This window comes from Patiria miniata, unplaced genomic scaffold, assembly GCF_015706575.1.
Source record: "Patiria miniata isolate m_02_andy unplaced genomic scaffold, ASM1570657v1 HiC_scaffold_5, whole genome shotgun sequence".
Classification (NCBI taxonomy): domain Eukaryota; kingdom Metazoa; phylum Echinodermata; class Asteroidea; order Valvatida; family Asterinidae; genus Patiria; species Patiria miniata.
Window position 1 is genome coordinate 31,253,756 of NW_024037072.1, and position 27,718 is coordinate 31,281,473.

The 27,718-nt window shown below is 40.7% G+C and overlaps 1 protein-coding gene across 4 annotated transcripts in view; it reads right to left on the reverse strand.

The window, feature by feature from the left end:
• The window catches only part of LOC119741179, a 33,748-nt gene that overhangs the window by 2,321 nt on the left and 3,709 nt on the right, over window positions 1-27,718 (reverse strand). Inside the window, exons 2-18 of one of the 4 annotated variants that reach the window (XM_038216887.1) lie at window positions 26,903-26,968; window positions 26,404-26,745; window positions 19,443-19,557; window positions 14,571-14,696; window positions 13,681-13,745; window positions 12,792-12,944; window positions 11,434-11,479; window positions 10,585-10,745; window positions 9,293-9,424; window positions 8,359-8,469; window positions 7,389-7,580; window positions 5,783-5,973; window positions 4,654-4,741; window positions 2,750-3,656; window positions 1,983-2,372; window positions 1,143-1,437; window positions 601-658 (exon numbers count right to left, since the gene is read on the reverse strand). In XM_038216887.1, the coding sequence (XP_038072815.1) occupies window positions 601-658; window positions 1,143-1,437; window positions 1,983-2,372; window positions 2,750-3,656; window positions 4,654-4,741; window positions 5,783-5,973; window positions 7,389-7,580; window positions 8,359-8,469; window positions 9,293-9,424; window positions 10,585-10,745; window positions 11,434-11,479; window positions 12,792-12,944; window positions 13,681-13,745; window positions 14,571-14,696; window positions 19,443-19,557; window positions 26,404-26,625 (3,252 nt within the window). In that variant the 5' untranslated portion in view covers window positions 26,626-26,745; window positions 26,903-26,968. Of the gene's footprint in view, window positions 1-600; window positions 659-1,142; window positions 1,438-1,982; window positions 2,373-2,749; window positions 3,657-4,653; window positions 4,742-5,782; window positions 5,974-7,388; window positions 7,581-8,358; window positions 8,470-9,292; window positions 9,425-10,584; window positions 10,746-11,433; window positions 11,480-12,791; window positions 12,945-13,680; window positions 13,746-14,570; window positions 14,697-19,442; window positions 19,558-21,888; window positions 22,003-26,403; window positions 26,969-27,718 lie in introns of those variants that run through there. The other 3 variants (XM_038216888.1, XM_038216886.1, XM_038216889.1) reach the window with 3 other exon arrangements.

The window sequence follows — 27,718 nt, forward strand, 5'->3', positions numbered from 1 at the left end:
AAAAATCAACAGACTGCTGGAAACCCCACGTCTGAAGTTGCTACGCCAAGATATTCTCGAGTTATCCTGATGAAACCGACTGTGTGCACACATACCCATACACACAGGTTTGTTTATGGGGTAAATCAAGGATCTCCTGTTGTTCCTCTTATGTTCACACTCTAACTTTTTTGCATTCGCTCCCATTAGTTTTGTACACGTTTTCTATTCAAGGACGTCCTCGATTTCATTTTTTAATTGAGGACCTTCTTGATTTCAGTCCTGTCCTCAATTACACAAGGATGTGTCACATGTGTGTCCTCGATTTACACAATAACCATACAGCTGGTCAGTCACCAAGTCTTGATATTCTCCCTTAACATCCTTCTGCCTCCAGTCAGGAGCTAGATATGAACCCCTGACCCTTTGATCATGAGTCTAGACCCCTTACTACCAACGCATGCTTTCCCTTAACATCCTTTTGCCTCCAGCCAGCAGCTAGATATGAACCCCTGACCCTTTGATCATGAGTCTAGACACCTTACTACCAACGCATGCTCTTCCAAGTATGAGTACGTTATAACTGTAAAACAAAAAAGAAATATTTAAAATGATAATTACCTCATATCCCAGTTCTTTTAGGAACATAGTTAACAGGGGTGGTTCCTCACCAAAGAATCTGACAAAAAAAGAGAGAGCGAAAAAAAACAGGGTCCTGTTAATAAAAATGACATCCTGTCAGTGAAAGACGCAAACATAACCAAACATGGCATTTAAGGTACGTCATTACTACCCCTGCTTGTCAGGCCCATAAAGCATTCTGATTACCAACTCAGCTCCTTTGGGAGTATACAAAATAGCTAAGTAGGGCTACAAGTTCCTCTTGATACAAAAAGGCATTACTGACAACCTCTACAAATAACATCAGATCTTTCATTTATCAGCCTAAAAGCCATTTCATACTTCACGGGAAAGTAAAGACAAAGCACGTTTCATCACTTAAGAATCATTGAAACGTAATTGTGCCATTCTCCATTGCCCTAAAGAATTAGCTCTACTCTTTGATACATTTCAGCATGAAAATCCTTTAGCAGTGATGGAATTTACAAAAGATAAATTCAGGGTAGCAGCCACATACATGAAGTCCAAACAGAGTTACATACTTGGTCAACTTTTTGATCTTCTGTGGGCTGGAACACAGCGGCACGATGGGTCTGAACTTCATGCCTCCGTTCAGCACCTCGCTGGCATTCAGTACCTGCATGTCTCGAATCTGGTTGATCTCATGGCGCAGTGATTCAATCTCGTGAAACATTGCGCTCTGGGACCTGAGCTCCGAGGAGAGGTGGGCCACGCTGCGGGCTAAGGTGACGACGTGGGACTCCACACGGGCAAAACGCTTGTTGACCAGCCTGATGTCCTTCTCCCGTCGCTTGCTGGGCTTGTGTGAAGAGGGGACTGCCGACAAAAGATCGCAACAGAAGGACAGTTGTAAAAAGTTCAATCATTAGAATGTATCACTAATAAAGTTAAAATAAAATCTGAGTGAATAACTAACTTTGCATGATGAATTTCAACCGTGGCTCCATCCCGAGCTAGTTTCATATCAGGCTGAGTCTTAATGGAGTTCAATATTAGGTTTTGCCCTTCATGTTATTGCGAAGTTGTGAAGTTAAGTTACTGTGAAGTTAAGAAAACATACTGGAGGGATTGAAGTATAAGGTGGTGGAGTAGGAACTAAGCCTAACCACCAAGTTTATGTTGACTGGATATTTTCAAAGGAGTAGGACTGCAAATGTCAGCAACACTCAGTTCTCAACCATGATCATAACCAAAGTACTCAGGCCACACTGTCTAGATACTCAGACTTTATTCTTTCTGAACCATGTTACACTTGTCAGACTCCACTACAAGACGGGCAACATGTGAGATGGACTTTAACATTAATATGAAAAGGACTTTCAATGAAATAATATGAGGGGGAAATTGTAAATACTTATTACCTTTGGATTTGTTCAGGGTCTTGGCAGATGTGGTGCTCATGGAGCTGACAGACAGCCTTTCGCCTGGGTTCTCTAGCAGCCGCTCTCTACGGTCATTCCCAATCACCTCCAGGATCTCTTTGTACATCTTCTCCAGGGCCACCAGCTGCTGCCGGATGTTGTCTGCATCGGGGGGCTCCACGGACTCCGTCGCCGACTGCTGCTGATGGTGAGCATCCAAGACCTTGATGGTGGGCTTGAGAGAGGACAGGTGGGACACCGAGCCCGAGTCGTTGTCTTCATCGTTGTCATCGTCGGAGTCGCTACGGCGATCTGAATGGTGGGAGCTGAGATCGCTGTCCGTGTGCTCGGTGTGCTCTTGGACTTTGTGAAGAGGGGCAACTGGCAAGGCTGTTGGATTGGAAAGCAAGTTGATGGTATAAATAAGAGAGACATATGGAGAAAGGTCAATGAAGGAAATTTACAGGAAATTTTGTTTTGAGAATGATATGAGTGGAGGTGGAAAGTTGAAAGTAACTAATGGCCTCCCTCCACAACAATGCTTCAGGAAATACCTGCAATGTCAGAGAGTGAAAATGACAATGAATACTGGAAGTAACACATTATGTACATAACTGGAAATTTGTCCCCATTTTCTGGGCATTTCTGTGAAAAATATTTTGGAAAAGTGTGCAGGGACCACATTTTTCAAGAATCTCAAACCAATATTGAAATGTGTAATTTTGAATTGTCTTAGAATAGTCCACCAACACAGGAACCAAAAGTACCTCTAATATTTGGGGATTTCCGTTTGTTGGACGACGTTGAATTGATCATGATGTTGCTGCTGCTGCTTGATTTCACTCCTTTGCTCATCTTCCTACGCCCTTTACCCGCACTCCTCCTTGACGATGACTTGGGTTCAAACGTCTTGTGAGCTGGGCCGCCACTCCGGTTGGAACTGTTCTTCCGTTTCTTCATACCCATGACGGATTCGTTGAGTCTGTGCGACGGCATGTGCACTCCTGCGGGCAGGACACCCACACTGATGGACCGCTGCATTTTCTTCCCCAGATAGGGCGAATTTGGCATGGAATCCATGTCCGAGTTGTCCGGGGAGAGTGGAGGTAATGGTGGGGTGCTCGATCGGGAAGACGAGTCGCTGGGGCTGAATGTAAAGTCTCTAGAGCCTTCCAGACCTCCTCCATTCCTAAGATAGGTCTGCTGAGTTCTGGAATCGGGGGGCACACGGTCCAGGTATATGTAAGGAGTGTTCGGCTCTGGCTTTCTGTTGCCTTGTGGATACCGGTAGTCATGTCTTCTAGAAAGCTCTTCCATTGGTATCCCTCTGGGGTTGGACGGAGCACTGCCGTGCATGTTATTCAAGTACTGCCTGACTCTTTGATGGTCTTCATCAGTCGCTCGATGGTCGTAGTCCCGCCGAGACGGTCCGTAGTTCAGCCTGGGCTCATACTGTTCCTCACGCCTCCTTGGCTGTTGCCAATCCTGGGGGTAGCCTTGAGGCTGTCGCATGGGACTGCTCTGGGATCTGGGCCCCTCTGGGATGTAGATGTTCCTGGGGTTGTTTGAGTTTGGCGCGCGCTGCTTGGGAGGATGTCTCTGGATGTGATCCGTGTAGCTGGGCAGCTTCCGTTGTTGGTTTGGTGATTCCTCCCCTGGATAGTACTGCTGCATCTGAAAAACAAAAGTAAAAATGATTTAAAATAAATCAAACACTATATGTAATTTCTTATATCAAAAGGTCAGTATGCACATTCATTTGCTGAATATGACCTAACTACTGTTTATGAAAAAGATTTTTCAAGAGCTTGCCATTTCTGGTTTTTTTTTTGCAAAATTGATTTAAATAGTGATTACGTGTTATCTTCAAGCAAACTTGAATCCTTGATCCTGATTGGTCGATCCATGGCAACAAGCCGTGCTATATATAACCATGTAGCACGGCCTCCCTCCATCCCACACTCCGCGTAATGCACTTTTCTAAGATGCGAGCGCCATTCCATACAACACGCACGTGCAATAGGATAACCGCTGAAAAGTTTGTGTACAGCGTGCATGTTCCATCTTTACTGTGCGTCAAGTTTGCTTGAAGATAAATTTGTTTTCACGCTCGCGCTCGTGGAACACGAAAAATGTAGTGCGTCTGTGTCCCACATAACACAGATGCACTACATTATTCCGTGTTCCAATCGCACTCGCGGAATTACTTATATTATTCATACTTCAATTCATACACATTGTTACCTATGGGGGGCTGTGGTCCAATGGTTACGGTGTTCAACTCGTGTGCCATGGTAAGTGGGTTCGATCCTGACCGTGGGAACATGGTCCTTGTGCTCTTTGAGCAAGGCACTTTACCATTATTGCTTCGTCCTTCGGATGGGACGTAAAGCCGTAGGCCCCGTGTGTCGTGTAATGCATGTTAAAGAACCCAGTAACACTAATCGCTACGAGAAGGGGTTTGCCCTGGTGTTTCTGGCAGTGGCTGCAATATGCGCTGCAGCACCTTGTATAGCCTTTATAAAGGTGCTAGATAATGGGTCTCACATTTCTCATTAACATCATTTACCTGTCTTTAAAAATAGACATCGTTACCAGCGCTTTGAGTACCTAATTGTTGGTAGATACGTGCGCTATATAAGACTCTGGTATTATTATTATTATTACCTACCCCGTTATAATGATGATTCCTCCTTCCATTGTCATTGTACATACTGCTTTGGCTGTGTGGATCATTACTGGACATGGAATGGGACCTACTGGACATAAATAAGGATTATTATTGTTAGGTAAAATAAGGGATTATACACTTGGATTTGGGAGATGGGACAAATTGTAATTCATGCAAATGTTTTTAAATGGATGATTAAAGGTACAGTCCATCATTTGTAATTTGTGCATTTTGTTCGTTTGAAGCAACAAAAGCGCTATAAATCTAAAAAGGGTGCTGAACCACTAACCTGATGAAGTTTCAGCTCAGCTTCAGCTATATATTTTGAGAAAAAAAACATTCTAGGATCTTGATTTCAAATCAAACATTGCTGAATCATGTTTTAAATTGGGCCTGAAATCAGCATCCGAAACACGTTCTCACTGAGCCGATTGCAGCTAGGCGATGTCGCGCACTGATCCGACGAATTATAGCAACCGCGCACACATGTGTGTCATGTCGCCAAATAAAAAAACGAACTACTGACGGACATTTCCAACGATGCGTCTTTAGACGCATTGATGGAAAGGCCTTCTTTCATTGATTTCTTCAAAATGACAGCATGCCAGAAAAAATAATTTCATAGGGAGTTTAGTTCCCTCACTATCTTTCAACCACGTATGTTTTTCAACAATAATTACGTCAGTTACTTTTTGGATAGCTGCAAATGATGGACTGTAGCTTTAAATCACATAAAAAAAAGAGCTGGTGACTGGACTCTTCTACCATACAACAAAAATAAGAAGTTGAAGATCTTTCACTAGGGCATATATGTAATGTCAAAAGAATTTCTTCTTTTCAAGATGAAAAGAGAAGAGATATTGGTAATATTAATAAACACTGTATTTAACAGACATGCAAATGAATAGGTACAAGAAAAAACTCAGATCAGCAATTAAATCTGAGGAACAACTATAAATGTTACCCCAAACTTCTGGATACTCTGTACTTTGCTCGCTTGCACGAAAGTGGCATCTTCCAAAAATCGGTACTAATATTGCTCAAGTGCCGGTCAGATGATATAACCCCTTAAAACAATGTAGCCAGGATGTGCATGCCATATTGTAAGACAGACCAACGAAATCCTTACCCATTCAGGTATGGAGAGTGGTTGGCCATGGGTGGAGAGCTCTGCACCGGCCCCATGTGCTGGGAGGGAGGGGCGTGGAAGAATGGCAGGCTCCTGTGCTGTGACGTCGGGGGTGGGCTGGGCTGGGAGGACTGGCGATCCAAGAGTCGCTGGGCTCGGGGACCTTCTGTCTTCTCAGCTGAATGGGACGGCTGGACAAAGAAAGAAAAAAATTAAACACAAATAGATCTAAGACATAAATTGTCCCCACCTGGTTCTTATAGGAAAGCACACATGTAAACAAAGCGTGACATTATGTCTTAAATAGATCTATTGACAAATGGAAAATCAAGCCTCACAATTTTGTATGTGTCCAGGTCCCAATTTCATGGCTCTGCTAACCACATAATTCCACGCTTACGATCACCATTTTGTGCTAACCGCGCTAGCAGAAAAATTATGTGCTAACCCTGTAAGCACAGAATCCTTAGTTGCGGGCATACGCATGCGCAGAAGCCAAACTTCCTCGCTCACATGTGGAATACACTTACCGTAAGCACGGAATTTTTTGCTATAGTAAGCAGGTTTTTTTTTACTAACTGTTAGCAGAGCCAAGAAATTTGGGTTCGGCAAAGCAATTTTTTAACATTTTAGCATCGATAGTCATGAGCTTCCAAACAATCATCCTGGCAAAAGTGAGCAAATTGAAAAACAATTCAATTTCTGAATTCCGAATATTCTGCTTCGCAATTGTTAAAAGATTTTTTTTTTTAAACTGGTTGTTATTGTAGCATAATGCCTTCATAAGGAAAAAAAACCTTTTGAAAAGTCAGAAGTTAAAGGGAATATACAACATTTGCAAACATCGAAAAATAAAACTACCAAGTTTTTACGAAATACCTTACTAGGATGTTGGTAAATGACAGTCTAAAGCCTTATGTAAAATTATGGCACCTGGTGTAAAGCCATTTTCAAGAAAATGGTATTTTTGTATACATTTCCAACTGTGGTCGGCCGACCACCGTTGGAAAAACACCCCTTTTTTTCAACTACTGCTCCAAATTTACCATTTTTTTTCAGTCCAAATTTTGTTTGCCATTGGTTACATGTTTATGAATGTGTGCAGGCCAGCTAGACTGGTTCCCTTACCTTACAATTTTCCGGCATCTATAAACTGATCCATTTCATCTTTAGTGGAGTCAGGGAACTAGACCACTTGAACATTTTTGTTTTTCTTGGTTTTTCCAGCATTTTCGGACACAAAACTTCAAACATGTCAGTGTAACAATATTTGATCTATTATACTAACCCCTCAAATACTTCATTTGTGAAAATTACAGCAAAAGCCAATGATGTACATTCCCTTTAAAGATGCTGGCATTTCCAGTGACGGTCAGTGTTGTAGTTGAATACATCAAATGTTCATCACAAAAGCCGGTCGCAAAAAATCGTAAGCCAACTCACAAGTTGAGTCACAAGTAAAAGATGAATGAACAAGTAAAAGTGGAATCAATGCCTTTGTCAAAATTCATTTGAATAGCTTGTGACTTGACTTGGGACTAAAAGACTTGTGATGGACTTGACAATGACAGTAGAAAGAGTGATTACAATGACTTAAGAAACTCACAATATAATCTGAGACATATCTGTCCCAGTCCTTGTGGTAATCCTCAAAGTTGTCAGGGTCTTCTAGCATGGCTTGAAGCTTGTTCTCTTCGATTGTCACACTCCCCTCGTTTCCTTCATCGTCGTCGTCGTCACCACGGTAACTGCGGCGTCTTGGAGGCGGGGGCTCCAGCAGTTCACCATCATCAATAGGCTTCAAGGCAAGATCAACACCAAAGTTGGACATTGGAATTAATGTGGTGAGATGTTGCAGTATCCCCAAGACTTTTATCTCAGTTCTTCCCCAATGTTTTACTAATAGTTCACTATTTTCCTCTCTGCAAACCTTTTTGGGGGTGGGGATGGGGTTGGGGTTGGGGGCCGTTTCTGGCTTTCAAGTATTTTGAGGGTTCTTCTTAAAAATTGAGGATTTTATACGTAACTGAGGTAGCTACACTCTCAATCTGATGGGTATTGAAAGGCAAGAGTGTTCTTAGTACAGTTATAAGAGGAGGAAATGTGAGGGATTTTCACAAAGGAAGTTAAGGAAATAATAATAATAATAATAATAATAATTTGGGAGGCTAATCCTCCTTACTCGCAGCTGGGATGCTAAATTGCGAAGGACGCGGCTACAACGTGGTCGGGCCACTGGCACGTAAAGGCGCCTATGGCTGCCGACCACATCGACCCATATATGACCACGGAGCACAGCCTGAGATCGAAAGTGTTTGATTTTTCCGGAGGGAGGAAAACCAGAGGGCCCGGAGAAAAACCCTTGTGGCAGAGGAGAGAACCAACACACAACTCTACTCACATGTGATCCGCGGCCAGGATTCGAACCATGGTCACCTTGGTGAGAGGCAAGCGCTTTACGCACAAGCCACCCATGCCACCCAAAACTATGAATAGTGCTGGATTGATCTTTTATACTTTGTGACTTTGGTTATCTCTTATTCCATTGTATTGTCACTGCTAGCATGCACACATACCATATTCCTGCGGGCCCCTCCGCCTGGGTTTGGGCTGTCTAGCAGACTCTTGAGCTTCTCCTCTACTGACTGTGTCAGGGCGTCCCGGATGGGAGAGCGAGACATCACAGGCTGCAAGAGAGAACAAACAAACCTGAACTGCTTCATATGAAGTTGTAGTATGTCGTCTAACAGGACGGCCAGCTAAAGACACAAGTCTGAAGCAGAAGTTGACATTCCAATTTCATTCTATTTGAATTCATAGTTAAATATGTGTCAGGCATGCAACTGGGAATTTAGAAAAAACGAGGAAATTCCAAACCACACAAGACTTTGTACAGTGTTTTTCAATTTGTAATGGCATTCATGAGAAGTAAAAAACGAGGAAATCAGCAGATCCGAGGAAAAGTTGCATGCCTGACATGTACGTAATTATTTCAGGCAGACCCAGGTGAAAAAGTAGAACAGAAGTAGGATCAAATTTTAAAAAAAAGGACTAAGTAGGACTTTGGAGGACTATTGCTGGCTTTCAGGAGTACTTTTCGTTGCTACTCACCCATGTCCACTGCATCATAAGCCTCATTTGGCATGTTCTGTACTCACAACACTTGTGCTCCATCCTCAACTAAGCTCTTGGAAGTACAGTTGCAGTACTCCTGCACCCAAGCCCTTCATTGTGTGATTTACATATGACAGTGTGTAATACTGTTATGAATAATAATCAAGGAGATTTCATTTTTTGGTGTTGTGGGACAAAAAAGTAGGAAAAAAAGTAGGAGAAAGTAGGAATTTCAGGAGAAAAATAGCAAAAACAGGAGCAAGATTAAAGAACAAGGAAAAAATAGGAGAAGTAGGAATATTTGGAAGCCTGTCAGAGAGCAGATGCAGATTTCTTGACATGAAGATCAGTGGGACCACCTGACAGCAGATAACCATACAATGAGCATGGACTTACACTGCCAGTCCCTGATGAGTTGCGTTTCGTCAGCGGTGGACGGAAGGCTCTCTTATGGCTGCTGGCAAACTGATGCTTCCTTGAGCTGGCGCCGTGCTGGGACACGCCCTGGGAGTCCAGCTGGGTGACTGACTGTGAAAACAACCAGGGGAAGAAACTCATGTACTGTACACGGGACTTTGAGCATTGGAATTGATCCCACATTTCTCAAGACAATCGCATAAGGGCAATTCCACGGTAACTCTCATTATGTTTAAAGCTAGAGTCAATCATTTGCAGCCATCCGAAAAGTAACTGGCGTAATTATTGTTGAAAAACAAACTTAGTTGAAAGATAGTAAGGGAACTAAACTCCCTGTGAAATTATTCTTTCTGGGAAGCTGTCATTTTGAAGTAATCCACGAAAGAAGGCATTTCCAACGGTGATTCTTAAGAAGCACAGTAGGAAAATTTAAATTAGTAGTTCGTTTTGTTTTTCAGCGCAGCGCGCACAAGTATTGGAACGACGCACACGCGCGCGGTTGTTGTAATTCGTCGGATCAGTGCGCGACGTCGCGTATAGCTGCAATTCAAAACAATTCAAAACATGATTCAGTAACTTTTGATTTGAAATTTAGATCTTAGTATGCTGTTTTTCTCGGAATGTACAGCTGAAGCTGAGCTGAAACTTCATCAGGTTAGTTGTTCAGTACCCTTCATTAGATTTTGAACTCTTTTGTTGCTTCAAACGAACAAAATGCACAAATTACAAATGATGGACTGTAGCTTTAAAGGGGTGTCTAATTATGTGATGTTGTTCTATAAAGTCAAAGAATTTCAGGTAGATTTTTCTCACCGAAGATCCCTAAAAGTTCAAGGTAGAGTCCATCATTTGCAGCTATCCAATAACTCACTGACGTAATTTCTGATTTGAAATCAAGATCCTAGCATATTGTTTTCTTGGAATATGCAGCATTCACTGAGCTGAAACTTCATCAGGTTAGTTGTTAAGCACCTTTCTTTAGATTTTGAGCACTTTTGTTGCTTCCAACGATCATAATGCACAAATTACAAGTGATGGACGCTACCTTTAAATGTCTAAACTACTAAAAAGTGGCCAACAAAATAGAATTTGGTTGGTTTGGCAATCAGATGTTTATCGGTAACTCGCGTAACAGATAAAACTTAAGATTTCAGCTGTTTCAGCCTAAATTACCCCATACACTAAATATAAACCAATTTGAAAGGAGGCAAAGTTTAACCCATTGGGTGGTTGACACGGAATGACCCATAACCAACAAAAAGAAAACTTACCGGGATGACAATGTTCTCGGTCTTGTCTGCTGATTCAGGCCTGGGTTCATCGGGGTCGGCATCTGCCATGGTCCCTGGTAGGACCAGCTCTGCATCCCCATTGACTGGGGCCGTGGGACTGATGGGTAAACCAGGCCCCTCATCATCTGATGGAATGGTGGCTAGAAGCAAAAATCAAAGGATAATGTAACAGCGGGGCACAAAGTCCATGAAAAAAAAAATCTACAGGGCTTCTACCTCCAAAAATTAAAAATGTACCGTTCATGCTCTAGTTTTTCTTGCAACCAATTCTGACTTTTGGTGTCTCTATGCTCTGTAAAAGAAGGCTTTTATTTCTGGTTGCCAGCCCCCACATTCCCGATTCTACAACTTTTTTTTATCCTACAAGGGGGTGTATTTTATCGATCCTACACACTGAGGTGTCGTCAGGCTTGTATGCAGCTAACGCACATTCTACAATCGTCAAGTGCGTCAGTTGTAAACATTCGATGAAGGAGGATTCACAACATGGCAGAAAACTCTGAGACACAACTCAGCAATGTTTTACTTCAGATCAATGGTATATAGGAATAACCACCCCTGATACATGCTTTATCCATTATAAATCATCACCGCTATACTACAAACTTGTGTTTAGTTTTCTATTGAAGTTCATGAAATAACCATGCAGTTCAGCTTTCAGCTGCGAATTGGTCTAATAACTATCAATATGAATATGAAAATGAATATTAAATAAAACCACAACCAGTTGCTCATGCAAATCAGGCGGCTACGGGTACTTGCAGTCCCTAGGCAAAACATGATATTAAAGAGGGCAGAAAATTGTGACTCTTGAGATTGAGATATTACCTGGAATGTCAGAACTCTTTGGTCTCGAAGGAATGCCATCTGAATGCTGCAAAACACACAGAACAATAAAGAACAATGCAACAATGTTCCAAAAATATTAATTCGACCATTTCTGCCGCATGCTGATTAGCTACACAATGAAATGAGATCTGAATGTAACTTCACACAGGTCGATTGTGATTGATTCCCGCCTGTCGAGAACACGTTCCGTCGCGGCACAGAATTTTGATTTTTTTTTTCCACTAGTCTTGCGACTGTTGAATTTTTTTGAGCACCGACTGATGCCGATCGTCTTAATATCATTAAAGTTACACTTAGGTCGCAAAAAATTGGTGACTGATATGTTCCCGACAGTTGTATCTCAGGGGCAGCTTGATCCTGAAAAGTCAGTCACCGACTGTTCTGTGCTGTCACAAGATTGACCTGAGGGCAGCCTATGGGACTGAGCTTGTACAAGAAAAAACCTGCAATGGCCTGATCAACAAAACCGGAATATTCTTAGCTGTTTATCTCTAATCCCAGAATTTTGTAGGACTAATCCTCCTAGTCCTCTTCACTTCACAACCCTTGTTTTACTTTTATCTGAGTACAGAGTACTGCTGAGTACCAAGCTGTCGAGTACCTGTCACATCTGACCAGCTTCACCCTTGAGAACAAGTACAGGTACCCTAGTCTATTAGTACTTGGACCTTCAAGTACAAAATTTGTGAAAACGGATCCGTGTACTTGGACCTCCGAGTACAATGACGAGTTCTTTATGGAGACCTACTCGAGTTGTACTCGAGTACGAGTACCGAGTACTGCAACACCACTTTTAGGCCAAAAAAAAATAAATATTCAGTCTCTGGTCAGACCAAAGTTCCGGAATTGACGCGGTGACGCAGCTTTTTTTTTTCTTCAAGCTTGGATTGTACAGACAAGGTGGGGTACTATTTTGCTTTTTTGGTGTCCTCATGTACATTGGTGTCCTGCATAATTTGCCTTGGTGCTTTCGATCATTTGCCTTGGTGCAATTTCCCATTCCTTGGTGCTCTTTGGTACAAAAAATTGAGGAGGTGCGGCAATAAAGGGCGCTGTTGGAGCTACAGCGGAACATTTTGGAAAAAAAAAGAAGATTGACGCGCATGATTAAAATTGACGCGCGCACTGACCAGAGACCGACTTATTATTTTTTTTGGCCTTACTGAACATACATGGAGCTCCATGCCTCATAAAAATGACAGTACAAAGAATGTGCCACTGCCTTACGTACTGCACAGAGGAGGGTTTTGGAGGACGGAGGAAGGATCCAGGTTAACTACACAGGTACCGGTATATGTGGTTAGGAAGAAGAAGACAGCCAAACATGTTCATCATACCTGACTGTGAATGCTGTGTAGGCTATGGAAGCTATGTATGCTCGCCTCTCGGCCCAACGGAGGCTGAATACTGTCTTCTGTCGGCGGTCGGACGGACTTGTCTATGGAGAGACTGGACCCATCACCGTGGGCGCTGTTACTGGTGTGGAATGCCTGTAGAATTCAACAAGTTCAAGATCATGACAGGAATGTTTGAGTGGGCTCTGACATTTGAAATTTGAGGCATACAAGAACAGTTTATGCTGTTAACATTATTTTCCAAAAAAGAAGGAAATCTGATAATTGCAGGAGACTTGCATCCCCAAGTTTGATTTCTTGTAAATACCTTGCTTAAAATATTTCACAAGGACTTTGTTAACCCTACCTCCCTAGGCCTTTTTGCTAGGATGTAGCCTCAATCCTGCAAATTCCTCTTTTATTTCTTGAATATGGAGGCGTGACCACTGCCTGAATCCTGCAAAATCCTGCGGCAGTGACTGTCAATATGTTGAGGCTTGGCCAGTGACATCCTGGGGCAGTACGGAGGATTTCAAGCATAATACAGGTCTATATTGATGCATGGCTGAGCAAAAACAACACAAGGTCCGGCCCAAGACCTTGACAAAGTGCATCCTACGAAATCAGTAACGCACTTTTTGCCATGTAATCTCAATCCTCCAAATTCCTCCACTTTGGCAAAGAGGATTTTGAAGGATTCAGGGCAGTTAGGGTTAACTCAAAACTACCCACGGCTACTGAAGTGTGAAACATGCTCAACAGGATCAATTCCTACAATGGAAGATCTTGAAGTCTTCTGCTCAGAATAACAAAATCAGATATTTTTTCTCTGATAGATCGTGTTGTTTGGGCAAGGCTTAGAGTCCAAGGGTTTTTGTCGTGGTATATTTACCTCAAATCGTTTCCTTAAGCAGGTGACAAGGGATAGAGTTGCTCTCAGATTGCTGTCAGTCAGTTCTAAAAACAAAAAATGGGAAATTAAATAAAATCAAAGACATTGTGGGTGGGTTTTAAACGGTTACTAAAACGCAAACTGGTTTTAAACACCACTGCGTTCTGCACCACATCGCGCAGTACCCGTCACGCGTACTGCGCAATTTTTAGCACTATTCGTGCAAGGCACGTACCATAGACATGGCAAGAGGGTTGTTTCACGAAACATTAGGTAAAATTGTTGTAACAAAATCGTTGGAAAATTGTGAATTTTCGACCTTTTTGACCTACAGGTATTTCTGACTGCATGTTATGGGAATAAAAATGTGCTTGGCTGGTATTAAACACGTATGTTGAATTATTAAGGACGCCTAATGAACTAAGAAAGGTAAGATGTTAACAGTGAATACAAAAACTGGCCTTTGCAACACATATGCATGGTGACTCAATATTTGTGAATCACTCCTAAAGAAAAAAAGCCTGATTAAACAGTTATGGAGTGTCATGGCCGGCCTAGCGGTTAAGAGCACCGGACTCATGCTCTGGTGTTTCAGAGGCAACAGTGGCGTGGGTTCGAGCCCGCTGGGTGGACACTTGTGCCCTTAAGCAAGGTACTTAACCATTATTGCTTCGTCCTTCGGATGGGACGTAAAGCCATAGGTCCCGTGTGTTGTGTAATGCAATGCACATAAAAGAAACCAGTAACACTTATCGCTAAGAGAAGGGGTTTGCCCCGGTGTTTCTGGCCTCCTGTATAAACTCCCACGCTGAGTATTTAGGAGAAGAACCAACCAAGAGCCAAGAACCAAACAGAGTGAAGGATTTAATAAGGAGGAAACAATTTATTACCATCTGCGCTGATGTGTTGGATCTCCACACCTCTGTTCTCCAGGAACCTCAGGCACAGATTGATGTTCTCAAGCCGCTGTGCACGGATAATGGGCCTCGTCTGTACACCCTGAATCTTGCCATGAACTGTATGTAAAAAAAAGAGGTAAAACTCCGTCTGTTAGTTTGTTCAGTTTTCTTCTTGGTGATGCAGTGAATGCAGTTCTAGAACCTACATCTAGGCAAGAAGATATATTCTTCCAGGGGGCACTTTTAACGGTAAACACAATTAATTAACAAACAAGTCTATTTTGCACAGCAAATCAAATGTGGAATCTTCCTTAATTTTTTTTTAAATATTACATTATCACAAAGGAAGAGCAGAACAAAGCTTACATTGTTTAAGTTACATGTATCATGGGTACTACATCAGACAACAAAAAAAGGAAAGCAGTCTAAAAATTCCCAAAAATTGAATTTCTTCGTAACAATAATTGTTTTAGTTCAATAAGAACCCTTGATTATTCTGTTTATCCCACATAACTTTATGAGCAAGTGCAGTCGTATTAAATTTATATCGCTTTAATAAAAATGCACCTGTGCACAAGAAAGGTGCAGAAAACTTGTTAAACCATGGAGCTAAAGTTCCTGGCTTGTATTTCCACATTGCCATAATTTATGACAGCACACACCTCAATGTTTGCATTGTGCCATGGCATCCCTGAGGTGGCGATGGTATGTGGTTCCAACTACCCCACTTGCCCTGGAAACACTAACCCTTATTGGAACCCAGCAGGGATCAGAGGTCAAGGTCAAAGGTCAAGTTGGGTATACAAAAACAAACAATGGAAGAGTGCTAGTGCTACAGGAAGATATGTCAACAGTATCCAGCCTACAAATGTTTATAAACATACATGTATGCTTATTTTAAGACACATATATGTATGTGTAGGCCTACTCCAGAAACACAATCACAGCTTGCAGGCAGAATTTACCGTAATTCCGCATACTGAGAGATTTGATACATAATTGGCTCACAATCACAATCAGCGGACAGTGAGAGCTCAAATGCCACAGCACACCGTTTACGATTCCGTCCATACCGGTACATGGCAATTAATGGGAAAAAAAAAAGATTTCTGAGGAACACATTTTGTATTTCGTCTATGAAAACTATCTGGTATCCCTTTTTGGTTAATTTTCTTAAAAAGTGCACTTCTTTAAACATTTTTTGAAAAAAAATGCTTTTCCGGACAACTGAGGGCACTGTTGCTGTAATGTCATTTCAGGAAGACACTGTTTAGTTTAGGGGTTTTCTGTTCAAGATGTGAACCCCAGAATTTGCTCACTGAAAATACAGTATTTGTGAGAAAAATTTGCTCTTTGGCTTACTGCCATGTACCTGTAGTGGCAGTACTGACACTACAACGAATTACGAAAGAAAAAAAACTTCACAATGTTCAGCAGAATATTCAAAATTCTGGCAACCTTTGGTGCCGAAATAGCGGTAACAGCTAGGTTTCTGCCTGAAATAACATCACACTTTTGCTCACGAATATGGAACTTGGCATTAGAGCAAAAACATAAAAAGTGGCAAAATAAAAAAACAAAATTTGAACATGAGGTAAAATCCAGGAACACAAAGGTGCATTTTCTAGGATTGCATTACACATGTAAAAATTACACTGCATGGGCCTTTCAAGAGTTTGATACCAAAAGAGTTGGATTTTTCTAACAAAAATCAAAATTGTTTTTTTTTTTACATTTTTTACTGTCTTTCAATTAATGTAAATACCGGTACATACATGGATGTTGAATGTATACATGTACATGTTCAAACTGAGAAAGATTTAACACTGATCAATGTTTACATATGACAGACCAATTTTTCACACGTAAATTACAAAAAGGTTTGGTTTTTGTGTGTAAGGTTTGGATATTAACTCTTGGATGTTGCATTTTGGTGTAATTAAACCAGGAATTTGAGGACTAAGACATCCTGACCATGAATATCAATTATGTACGTGTACAATGTACTGGTACATGTATACAAAACACAGGTTTCTAATAGTTCAAGTGTGAATAAAGAGTGTACCTGCTGCAACAAGAGCTGCCAGTGCCAGCAAAATGTTTTTGTGTTGGATTAGTTTTGGCACGATCAAACAAGACCTATACTATAGCTCTAGGGGTCATAAGGTCATCAAAGCACAGTGGTTGCTATGGTGATTTATCAAGCCAATTCTCACTAGCTGTTGTACCGGTAGGTCCAGGAATTTCAATGCAGGTCGTGTCAGACCAGTGATTATTCACTTTGATTTATCAAGCGGCAATTAAACCTTTGACTCTTGGTTTGGGAGTGTTTATATTCTATCTAAAGGAATTCCTGTTTTGCTTTTCAAAGTCACTGGAAAAATGCGTACAGTGTAATTAACTTTGGAAGTATCAAGGGAATTTACAGCAGCATTTAAAAGTTATGGTTTTCCGAGAATTCTCACTAGTAACTTTAATGCGTGTAAGCAATAATGCACGTAGACATGTACGTGTGCATACACGTATAAAATACACGTACATGTACATATGCATGGGTTGTTGCAAAACTTGTCGAAATTTGCTATGTATTCACAACATTTTGAAGAGTACATGTAGTATGCATAATGCACATCTTTACCTCAATTCCTTAACAGCTTTACTCTTGTGGGTCAAATGAAAAAATACTGAATTACGTGATGATGATCAAGCAGCTTGAATGCAACAATAATTCCTAAGGTACGTACTCAAAAGTGCACACCTCCTGAAAGAACTTATTGACACCCAACATTAAATACATGTGGTACTTTCACCAAAACATTTTTTGATGAGTTTTAAAATGAACACAGACTTGACATACAAGTATACATGGTACAAATTGTACATACCGGTATATTATATAGAACGAGGCTTTGCCTCGCCAGCTGGGGGGGGGGGGGGGGGGGGGGCCTTCGAGCAAAAGAGACAAGAAAATGGAAGAATTAATCTTGGAAAATCAGCCCTCTTGAAAAACAAAAACAAAAACAAACGGGCCTCCTCCCATTGCTCAAATAACCCGGATAAGGCCAAAAAAAAAAAAGTCTCCAGTTTCTGGTATGCGCGCGCGTCGCCGTAGCCATGCGCGTCGGCAAAATGAAAATTTTTTTTTTCAATACAAGATGATGTCTCAAAACTGCCAAACTCACTGGGTTGACTGGAATCCTGCTGCTGCACAATTTTAACGTGTTTTTAGATGGGGTTATGATCGAGAATAAGCTTTATGTGGCCTCTCTGGACTCCCATATATTTGCACTAAGTTTAGTCGGGCACCATTTGCAGTCATCAGCCGACATTTGAAGCCAAAAAAAAAAAAAAAAAAAACAGCTAAAAAAAAAAAAAAAGCCGCGTCGCCGCACCACTTTTGGGGCAAGCTCCATACCAGAAACCGGAGACTTTTTTTTTTGGGCCTAAGGAACTCTTTTTTATCTACTTGGCTTAAAATGTTAAGCTGAAACCCAAAGAGGCAAAAAGCAGAGATTGGAAACGCTAGGGCTGTAATTGATAGGTACAAGCTGGTTACAATTCATGACATGGACCCTGGATCTGGAAATAAATCAGTGTGTATCAGGCATGACCCCAGAATGAGGTTACTGACCATTTGACCTGGCATGCCCCAATCCAATCAGGTCATTAAAGAAATACCACCACAATGAACTCCACAATATTATGACAGTGAATATAGGCCCTACTATTAATATTTGCAATACAATGAGAATCACGATATGGCCACTGCTGAACGTGTCAGTTTACACAAAGTTGAATACAGTTTCCTTTGAAGTTGACCTCGCATAACACTCCTGTAAAAAGCTTTTGGACACACCTGTACAATGGTTGAATTCTATCCCATTTAGTTGTTACAGCATGAACAAAACTGACCTCTTTTCTTGCCAACAGAATCAACAGGCATATTTTGATACTACTCCACCTGCTAACTAGTAGGGTGGAGTTGTAAAGTTAGCATTGATTGCTGGTTGGAAAAAAAATATCAGTGGAAAAAAAACAAATAAACAGGCAAATAAATAACAACATTCTGCTAAGGCAAATCAGCGAGGGGGGACTTGACACAATCAGCTGACCACTGAGACAGACATTTTCGTCATTGTCTTTGTCCGATAAACCCCCCAAAATATCCAAATTATTCATTGTCCCCTCAAGCACATCAGCTGCAGAGAGCCTACCTTTGCAATTAGCCCCTGCTATTCAAAAAACTGGAAGTGGGAAATTCCACAATTTGGAGTGAAAACTTGACAGATTTATGAAGGAATATTCATCGCAATTCCTTATTAACCATAATGTTGCAGTGCGCCCTCAGTTGACGTTTGTTCGTATTACTGTGACCTAAATTTGCATGTTGACCCTAAGTGGGCGTGGTAAAGATTCGATCGACGTACAGTTTTGCAACCTTGTTTTATCCTCAACGTCATGTTTTGCATAATAGCGATACGTTTTGGAGTGTTTTCATAGAGATAATGTTGTAATATATTGAAAGTGTGGAAGATAATTTTTTTTTTTACATCAGACATCATGTGTGACCTCACACTTCTTGCTGTGTGACCGCCACTTCAGTGACACACAGACAACAGACAGACAGACACCATAGGAACTTTTAATATAGGATGCATCTGCAGAAAGCCTTAAGTGGATATTCAAAAGCGCTGATACAAACATGTCAACAGATAAGTTGACATTATGGAAAATCATACACTCTAATGATTGTACAGCGAGTGCAAAAAGTCAACATTCTTGAAATCTGGAAAAATTTCTTAAACAAACCAACAGCCCACGCAAGATTATCACAAGATTAGGAAAAAAAAGAAATGGACTCACATAAAATCTCCAAGATGTTGACCAGCGTCAGGCCATCCGAGATGCTCTTCCGCAGATCGCTGATTGGCCTAGACCTGTGCTTCTTGAGGATGCCATTCAACCACGTCGTGTGCTCCTGCCAGACCAGAAAAGAGACGTTGTGATTGTGAGTGCATTCCGTGGACGTCGACGGTGCCGTGAAACCCAACCGTTTAGCCAAAGAAATCATCGCAGGTTTTGATCGTGGGTTCCCAACACGGCCTTAAGTGCAATGCGTGAGGCATATTCTCAGTTTGTGTCAAATGTTTTCAAGTAGACTTTGAATGTTTCCATTCTAACGTTGAAGCGAGAAGTCTGCCGAAATTTCATACCAAACTTCAGGCCAACATCCCAAGAGTTTCTAATAAACAGGCACGAATTGCATGGATTAGGATAGTAAATATACACGGGTATGACTGGTACATAAAGGCAGCAGCACACACCCATGGTTAGGCGTTGTGTTGATGTTAAAGAGTGGTAATTTGAAAGGATTAAACCCTCCTGCCTACAGATTACAGACTGCCTGTTGACAAAAACGGCATTATTGTTATTCAAGAACAAACAATAGGGGGTCTGCAGGGTTAGGGATGGTTGGGGTTGGGGGGAATCTTGGCATCCTGCCCATTCCTCATCTACAGGGCTAGAGCCATGGATTTATTCATTGCACACAGCATGAGGCAATTACCCACAAGGAGAGAAATCTCATCACTTGATGTCTCTAATACCTGTTGAAATGAAGAATGTCTGCCGAAAGTATGCATGCCAAGGACACTGTTTGGGACACATTGGAAAATGCAATTTTAAAGAAACTTCATGTACACATGTACCATACCCATTTTTTTTTTGGGGGGGGGGGTGACAATCAGCCAGTGTTTTGTGAAAAGGTTACTAATCATGATGAATTGTAAATTTTTAAATCTTGAAACCTTTCTCAGATTTATATGTAAAATGTTTGGCTCAAAGACTTGAAAATGTACACGTATACCGGGGACATGTACGTATTATGTACACGTACATTGTCAAATGAACTTTTGAAATACATTGTATTACATTATGAACATTCATGATGCAAATCTGGTTTTTCAACCTGAGGATCCTCACACACAATGAAAATTTTAGTTTTTGAGGAGTGATCACTGAATATAAACTCGAACCTGTCACCATGGTAACAAAGAATACAAACTTCAATCAAAGGGATTGTGTTTTTGACAATGCATCTCTACAGATAGGTACCGGTACATATAGGTATGCACTGTATTGTAAATATTTCTTCAACACCCGTGTTTAGTATCTAAACATGAGTTTCTGTATTGTCTAAAATACAGTGCAAAAAAGAAAAAAAAATTGGACACATACTGGTACAGTATACCGGTACACACATACATTTGTACATGAATATATGTATTTATGTACATGTAGTGTATGCTGTGTGTACCCTTTCTGTGAATGTGCAAGCATTTAGTCTGCTATTGTTCACTCAACCAACCATGTGTAAAATTCAATTCAAACTTAATCCGAAGTCCTGTTGAAAATTGTCACAGACACGTACCGGTAACAATTGGCCCGCTCGCTGTGGCTGACTAACATTTATAAAAATATTATGGTAACCCCCCATGGGGAAATTTTGCAACTGAACTCTTGATGCACTATGAGTATGAGTCAATAATAAACTGGCTTGAAATTTTAATCACATGCACACATTGTTTTATTCCATCCGGGGTACCGGTACATGTAACATGTGTAATGTCAATTAATAAATGTGTGCTAACTGCTATGGGCTTGTATTTCAGAACTTTGTACTCATTTTACATGTACATGTATGTAAGACTTAAACAGCAGACTACAAATATACAGTGCAATAAGCCATTTGCGAGTTAAATTTGAATAAGATCTGGAACGCTGACTTAATCCAATGCTTTGCACATTTTAATTTTGCATTCTCCCGACCAAAGAGACTGTTACTACTGGGTATATCACGTGATTCGGGGCAAGCCTTATGCTAGCAACCCCCAGCTCCGGCATGGTCTGGTGTCTTCGTGCCATTTTCACCCATTGTGAACAACGTATTGGTGCTGAGCGTACGTACATGTAACTATGCAATTGCCCCAAATCATGTGTAGCAACAGTGTCTTTGGTCTGGAGAATTCAAAGTTAATATGTGCCAAGCATTCTGAGCAAGTCAGTGTACCAGATGTTTTCAAATGTAAATCCCAAAGGGTATACATGTAGGTTACTCGCAAATGCTTATTGGAAACAAGCAACCACTAAAAACGCTTTAAAAGATTTTCAAACCACAAGGCAAGCCCAATAATTCTGTACAGATTTAGGCCCTACTACTAACATCTGGGACGTTGCTGTACAAAAACTATTTCCTGAACAATAGAAGGTATGCCAAACTCGCTTACTGCTATCAAATTTCTAATCCTACCTCTTTCAGCTTTTTCTGGCTACTCTGTCTGTACGTCACTTGATTAAACCCCTGAACATCCGTTAGAGAAGAACGTCGTGCTATCGCAGGACTCATGTTTGTCACCAAAAAAACAACAATGACCTCACTCGCTAAAACTAAAAAAGCAAGTCTTTCACATACATGTAGCGCACCCCTACCTGGACCCAATTATACAGTTCATGAGGGCAATGTCGTCCACAAAATAATTTGGGTTATCTTGTACACTGGCAGTGCAGGGGTTCAAAAGCCAACGGATTCGAGATTTGTTTGCTTAATTGAAGTGGGTTTTTTTTATCACCGAGTCCTTATCACGTCTGCTGTTGAAATAAGTTGTGTACACTCATTGGAAATTGGAAATTGGAGTTTGTCAATTGGTTTATCCACACAGCAGAGGAATGCATCACCCGGGTGAAATTTGGAAAACCAATGAGCAAATGAAAATGTGTTCACTTCATTTCAGTTTGGTTGGTCAGACAGGGAACGACAATGAAACCCAACAGTCCCTTGAGGGCTGCTTAGATTTCCTGACAGTAGGCAAAAGTGCATAATACCTAGGCCAGGGCGAGTAGTGGATTTTTCTACAATGAGTACTCACAAAGAAATTACTTGTGAGTAGTCGACAAGTCGCGAGAAGTTAACCAAATTCCCATCAAAGCAGAACAATGACATGCGTTTAATAGTGTGAATCGAAGAAACTCACAAACAAATTGCGTGCAAGTCACACCACATTCTCCAGCACTGATATATCCTTACTGTGCGACGTTATGGATCATTTGCTTGAATTTTTTTTAACGAATGAAATCCTAGGGAGAGAGACGTGCAGGGAGTGACTCCCCGTTTGTAGGGGACGTATTTAGCCGAGAATCCTAAAACCTAAATTGCTACTCACGAGTACCTGCTTCTGTTGCGCCAGGACGAGTACTCAAATAGATGAAAACCCACGAGTAGAACAACGAGTAGCATACTACTCGCGAGTACTCAAGTAATCGAGCTACTGGCCCAGCGGTAATAATGTCTTGCTGACTCACGGCAGGCCTATTCAAGTCTTTCTTGTAAAAGATGCATTTTAGAGTTTACTGCCCCCAAAATAAAATTTCCCTCAACATTTTTACTTCACAAATGTTTAGCAGGAAATTTTATGTACGTATTGACTGATCAGTAACTGATAAAGATATCATTTTTTTTCTGTAAATGTTGCAAATTGCGTACGCGTATAAACAATTATTCTTACTTTGAAAGGGGATGGATTACGTTAAGGAGAATACACGAGAAAGTGTGGATTCATAATTTAAGAATTCCCGAGGCGCGAAGCGCCGAGTGAATTCGTAAATTAAGAATCCACACTTGCGAGTGTATTCTTCGACTTAAACCATTGCGTCAAAAGAAGTATTGGCAGTAACAGTGAGTGGAGATGAAAAGACTTGGGATAAATGTTGCAACCTGACGCCACTTCCGCAATTGTGTACAAAGTCTATGGAGAGTCAAGAATGTTTTTAAAGTATTTCTTAACAAAATTGGAAATATTTCTCAGTCCCAGATTCATGTCTATCATCATTTTTGCAATGAATGCCCGTCATTGAGATGATATATGGAGAAAAAAAGTGGCGTCAGGTTGCAACATTTGTCCCGGCTCCTTCCGTCGACAAATTGATAGTTCAGACGATGATTTCTTTCTGACTCGAAGTAGGTTTTGTTGTGATGGCGGAGAATCTGACAGGGAAGATGCATTGGTAATTTCGGAAGGAAATTTTCACGCATACGGTCCTATTAATGCTCATTATAGAGAACAATTGTCTGACGTGTTCAAAGTGTGATTCCGAGTCCACACTTTACTAAAGATTCTTCGTTCCGAATCCACACTTTGTGACCAGCGTAACAGATTCGTAGTTCCGAATCCACACTTTTAACAATAGTGTGACGTCATAGCAATGGTTTAAGCTTGGTTTGTGTAATGGATTAACTCAATGTGCGGTTTACATTAATTTCTGAACATTTTGACTTTCTTTCTTAAATGAGTAGCTTAAAGGAACTAGTGTAATATATTTACGATGATATTTTTTTCCTGCACATCACGGGCGTCTCCACTTGACCAGCTTGCATTTTGGAGAAGCCCACCGCTTAATCTCATCTGTTCATTTAAATCATTGTCTAATAACCTTTTCTGTTCACCTTGATTAAGTGGAAAAAAATACTATTTGTTTTAATAAATATGAATATGAATACATTGCAAATGTAATAAAGTCAGCTGTGACCTTAAATCTTACGTGTAATGTAGCTTTTTTTCTCATGATCTCTTTTGGGAATAAAAATGCAAAAGTTGAGCCATTTGCATGCAAACATGTCCCTTTTATACCGTCACAGACATGTATGCAACATGAATTAAAACAAATAGTGTTGCAGATAACGTCTCAATTATTCAAACCGTATTTACTGCACACAAATCCGTCAGTACAAATACATGTGATAAATAATCCCCACTGACCCTAATCCCACTTTTCTAAAAGGTGGATTATCTCTCACCAATTGAACAATAAAGACTAAACATCTCCTAATGCTCCAATAAAGAGGCTTCTTAACTCTCGGCGTCACAACTAATGACAGCTATCAATCTATAACATGACCGATGGACGATGGACCGACGCGTAAGGACCCCCTCCTGATGCCAAGTCTTCAATGGTCTTTAATCACTCCGCGTGGTCTGTTTGAATGGCCCAGCTATTGTTGGTATCGATCCGGCGGGTTCAGAGAAGACAAGCATGAAGAAAAAAGGGTGTATAAAGTGGCCGACAAGTCCTTCTAGTGAGCAACAACTCACTGTCTGTAACAACATATTCAAGGTTTCCTAGAAAGACTGATGTCAACAATATTTGAATAGCCAAAAGATCCCCTATAATATAGAGATATTGTACCTATATACATGTATGTACTACGAGTCAAAAAAATAAGAGTCCTACATTTGTTCCTAAATAACTCTGTTGTTTACCAATGATATTAAACCAAAATTTCAGATCATGTAAACAAGGCATGACAGATTTTATGGAGCGAGTTTCATCAGCTTTGTGCAAGAAGGTGAGATTTTAACACCATACAAAAAAAAGCAGTTTCAGAATCTGCCACTTTCGACTTGGCGTCCTCCGATGTCGATACAGCGCTGGAGATGGTGGCTGCGGCCAGAAGCTTCTGAAGGAATGCAGGATCACCCCTGATGTCATTGGCGCAAAACACGAAGCTTTCAGCTGCAGCACGCGCCTTCCACCACCGTCTCTAGCGCTGTATCGACATTCTGAAAGTTAGTAATTTTTTCATATGACATTTAAATCTCACCCTCTTGCACAAGGCTGATGAAATTCGCGCCCTAAAATGTGTCATGTCTTAACACATGACCTGAAATTTTGGTTTCATTCCAATGGTGAACAACAAAGTTATTTATTTATTGCTTTACATATTTTTTTTTTTGGGGGGGGGGGGGGTTTCAGACCTCTGCAATTCACAAAACACAGGTCCTTGTGACCTGTGATGTTTGCTAACATCTTGAACTTTGATTAATATGGTTTTATGAACTCGCTGGGTCTGTAACAAGTTGAGCTGCAGGATATTTGTTTGCCTGACAAATTAAACACAGTCCCACTCCTGTGGACTTTTTAAAAGATTCAAACCATAGGATTGGTAACAGTGAACACAGTTTACCATGATTTACAAGGAAAGTTTGAATTTCTAAAGGACACTGTATATTTAAAGATAATATGAATGCATAATTTTTCTACAAGATGTTAAATTTTTTTTTTTTAAATTCTAATTCGGCCTTCCCTTTTATTCCACATAAAATAATGCATAGTTTTTGTTATTAATTTTATTTAAAGGTTTCCAACAGCTATCTCCTTTTTAGATCACCTGTCTGCCTCTAATATACATGTAACTGCAAAACTGATGTCAAGCAGTTGAGATTTTTTTTTTCCACAAATTTTGAAGGGTTGATTTTGACCAAGACCGAAAACACATTATCCAGATTATTTTTTTATTAACACTAACGTACTTGAATCCATCAAAATCCATCCCCCTGTTCCGGGGAAGTTCGGTGGATTCGGGATAACTCCATATTGAAACAGTTGGGGGATTTTGATGGATTCTGGACATGAAGCCTAGCGGTACTGCAGGATTTTGATGGATTCAGGATACCTCCATATTAAGAAGTTGGGGGACTTTGATGGATTCAGGATCTCAACAGATTTACTCCCAGCTAACTTGTGGAATCTGATGGACTCACTGGCCACCAAATTTTTTTAGCATGGCAAAATTGATGGATTTTGGCGGATTCAGGATAGTTTCTAGTAAATATTCCCAAGGGGTTAGGGTTAAATATGTGGTTTGCAACAAGAGAATTTTGGCAGCTGGTACATCAATAATTTGTAAGGTTTCACAATGGAGAGATTAAAATGAATTAAACTGTAAACAATTACATGCATTTTACAATAATAAGCATACTGGTTTACTTACCTCGCATTCTTTTAATGCCCATTCTCCTCCAACTCCTTGCTTGCCTGTGATGGGCACCTTGCCTCTGTTGTACAATCCCCGTGGCGAGTTTATCAATCCGTTCTGTCGCGACCTCTCCCCGGTCTTCACGGTCTTCGACGTCCAGGATTTGATTGGCTGCCGGGGCTGCTTGGGGCTCCCCATTGGCCCGTTATTGGTCACATGATTCTTTAGGGTCAGCATAGCTCCCGACCGGATGGTGGATTTTTGTCAATTTGATGCGGTGAAGGTTTCTTGTGGAGTGGAACGTCCTGCATCACCAGAACTCGTTGTCGTCATCCCATTTTGATTGTTGTTGGAATGCTATATGTTCACACGTATTTAGTATGTCCTTTCTTAATACATGTACATATACACATGTAGTTGCCACTAACAAATTGTATCAATGTTTTTACTCTCTGTCACATTTCATCCAAACGAATGTATTCATCCAAACGAATGTATTCATCCAGTATATTACCATCCTCATAGGTCTACCAGCAATGCCTTTCACCAGACTGCAAAAATCAATTTCAAGAATAGTCTCCTAAAATAAAACGAAACAAAAAAGGTTAGAAAGTTCAAATCAATAGTGGTACCAGGTAAATGTTCACAGTGTGCATTCTCACTGTACATGATACAAAAGTTTGGAAAATCCATGTATACACGTACTGAACTTTAAAGCACAATACAGAGTTTTTTTTGGTTACTTCTCTGTGGTTTTCAAACAAAATGAAAATGGTAAATTCACAAAAGTTGTCTACTCCATAAAGGAACACGCTTTACCAGTGAACCAGAAATGATTAAAACTTGCTAAATATCCGCTGTGCTGAATCAGTTGTGAAAACATTGCAATGAGAGTAACAGAGCGAATGAAAGAACATGCTGTACGGTACATGCAAGTTACACAAACATGTCAGAATGAATATTTCACAGTGGATTACACACTACTAGGAGCTCTGAGATCAGGCTAACCTCATGTCTGGAAGTAGCCAAGTTTGACAATACATATGAACACGTGCAAGTATCCTTCACAGGGGATTTATTACATGTGCCTGTGTTCTTGGAATGTTGTACATATGTAACTTTGACAATGATTTTTTTTAAAGCTAAAGTTACCTTTGTTGTACGCTCTACAATGTTCAAGCCAAACAAAATATAAAGAATAAGAACATGTAAGGCCGAGTAACAAAAATAATAGTTTCTTGTGCAGACTTTTTGAAAAAGAAAGGAAAGTTTCTCGTCTGGACTTTGTAAAAAAATGAAGGAGGCGGGCGTTTTTTTCTTTCTCTTTTTT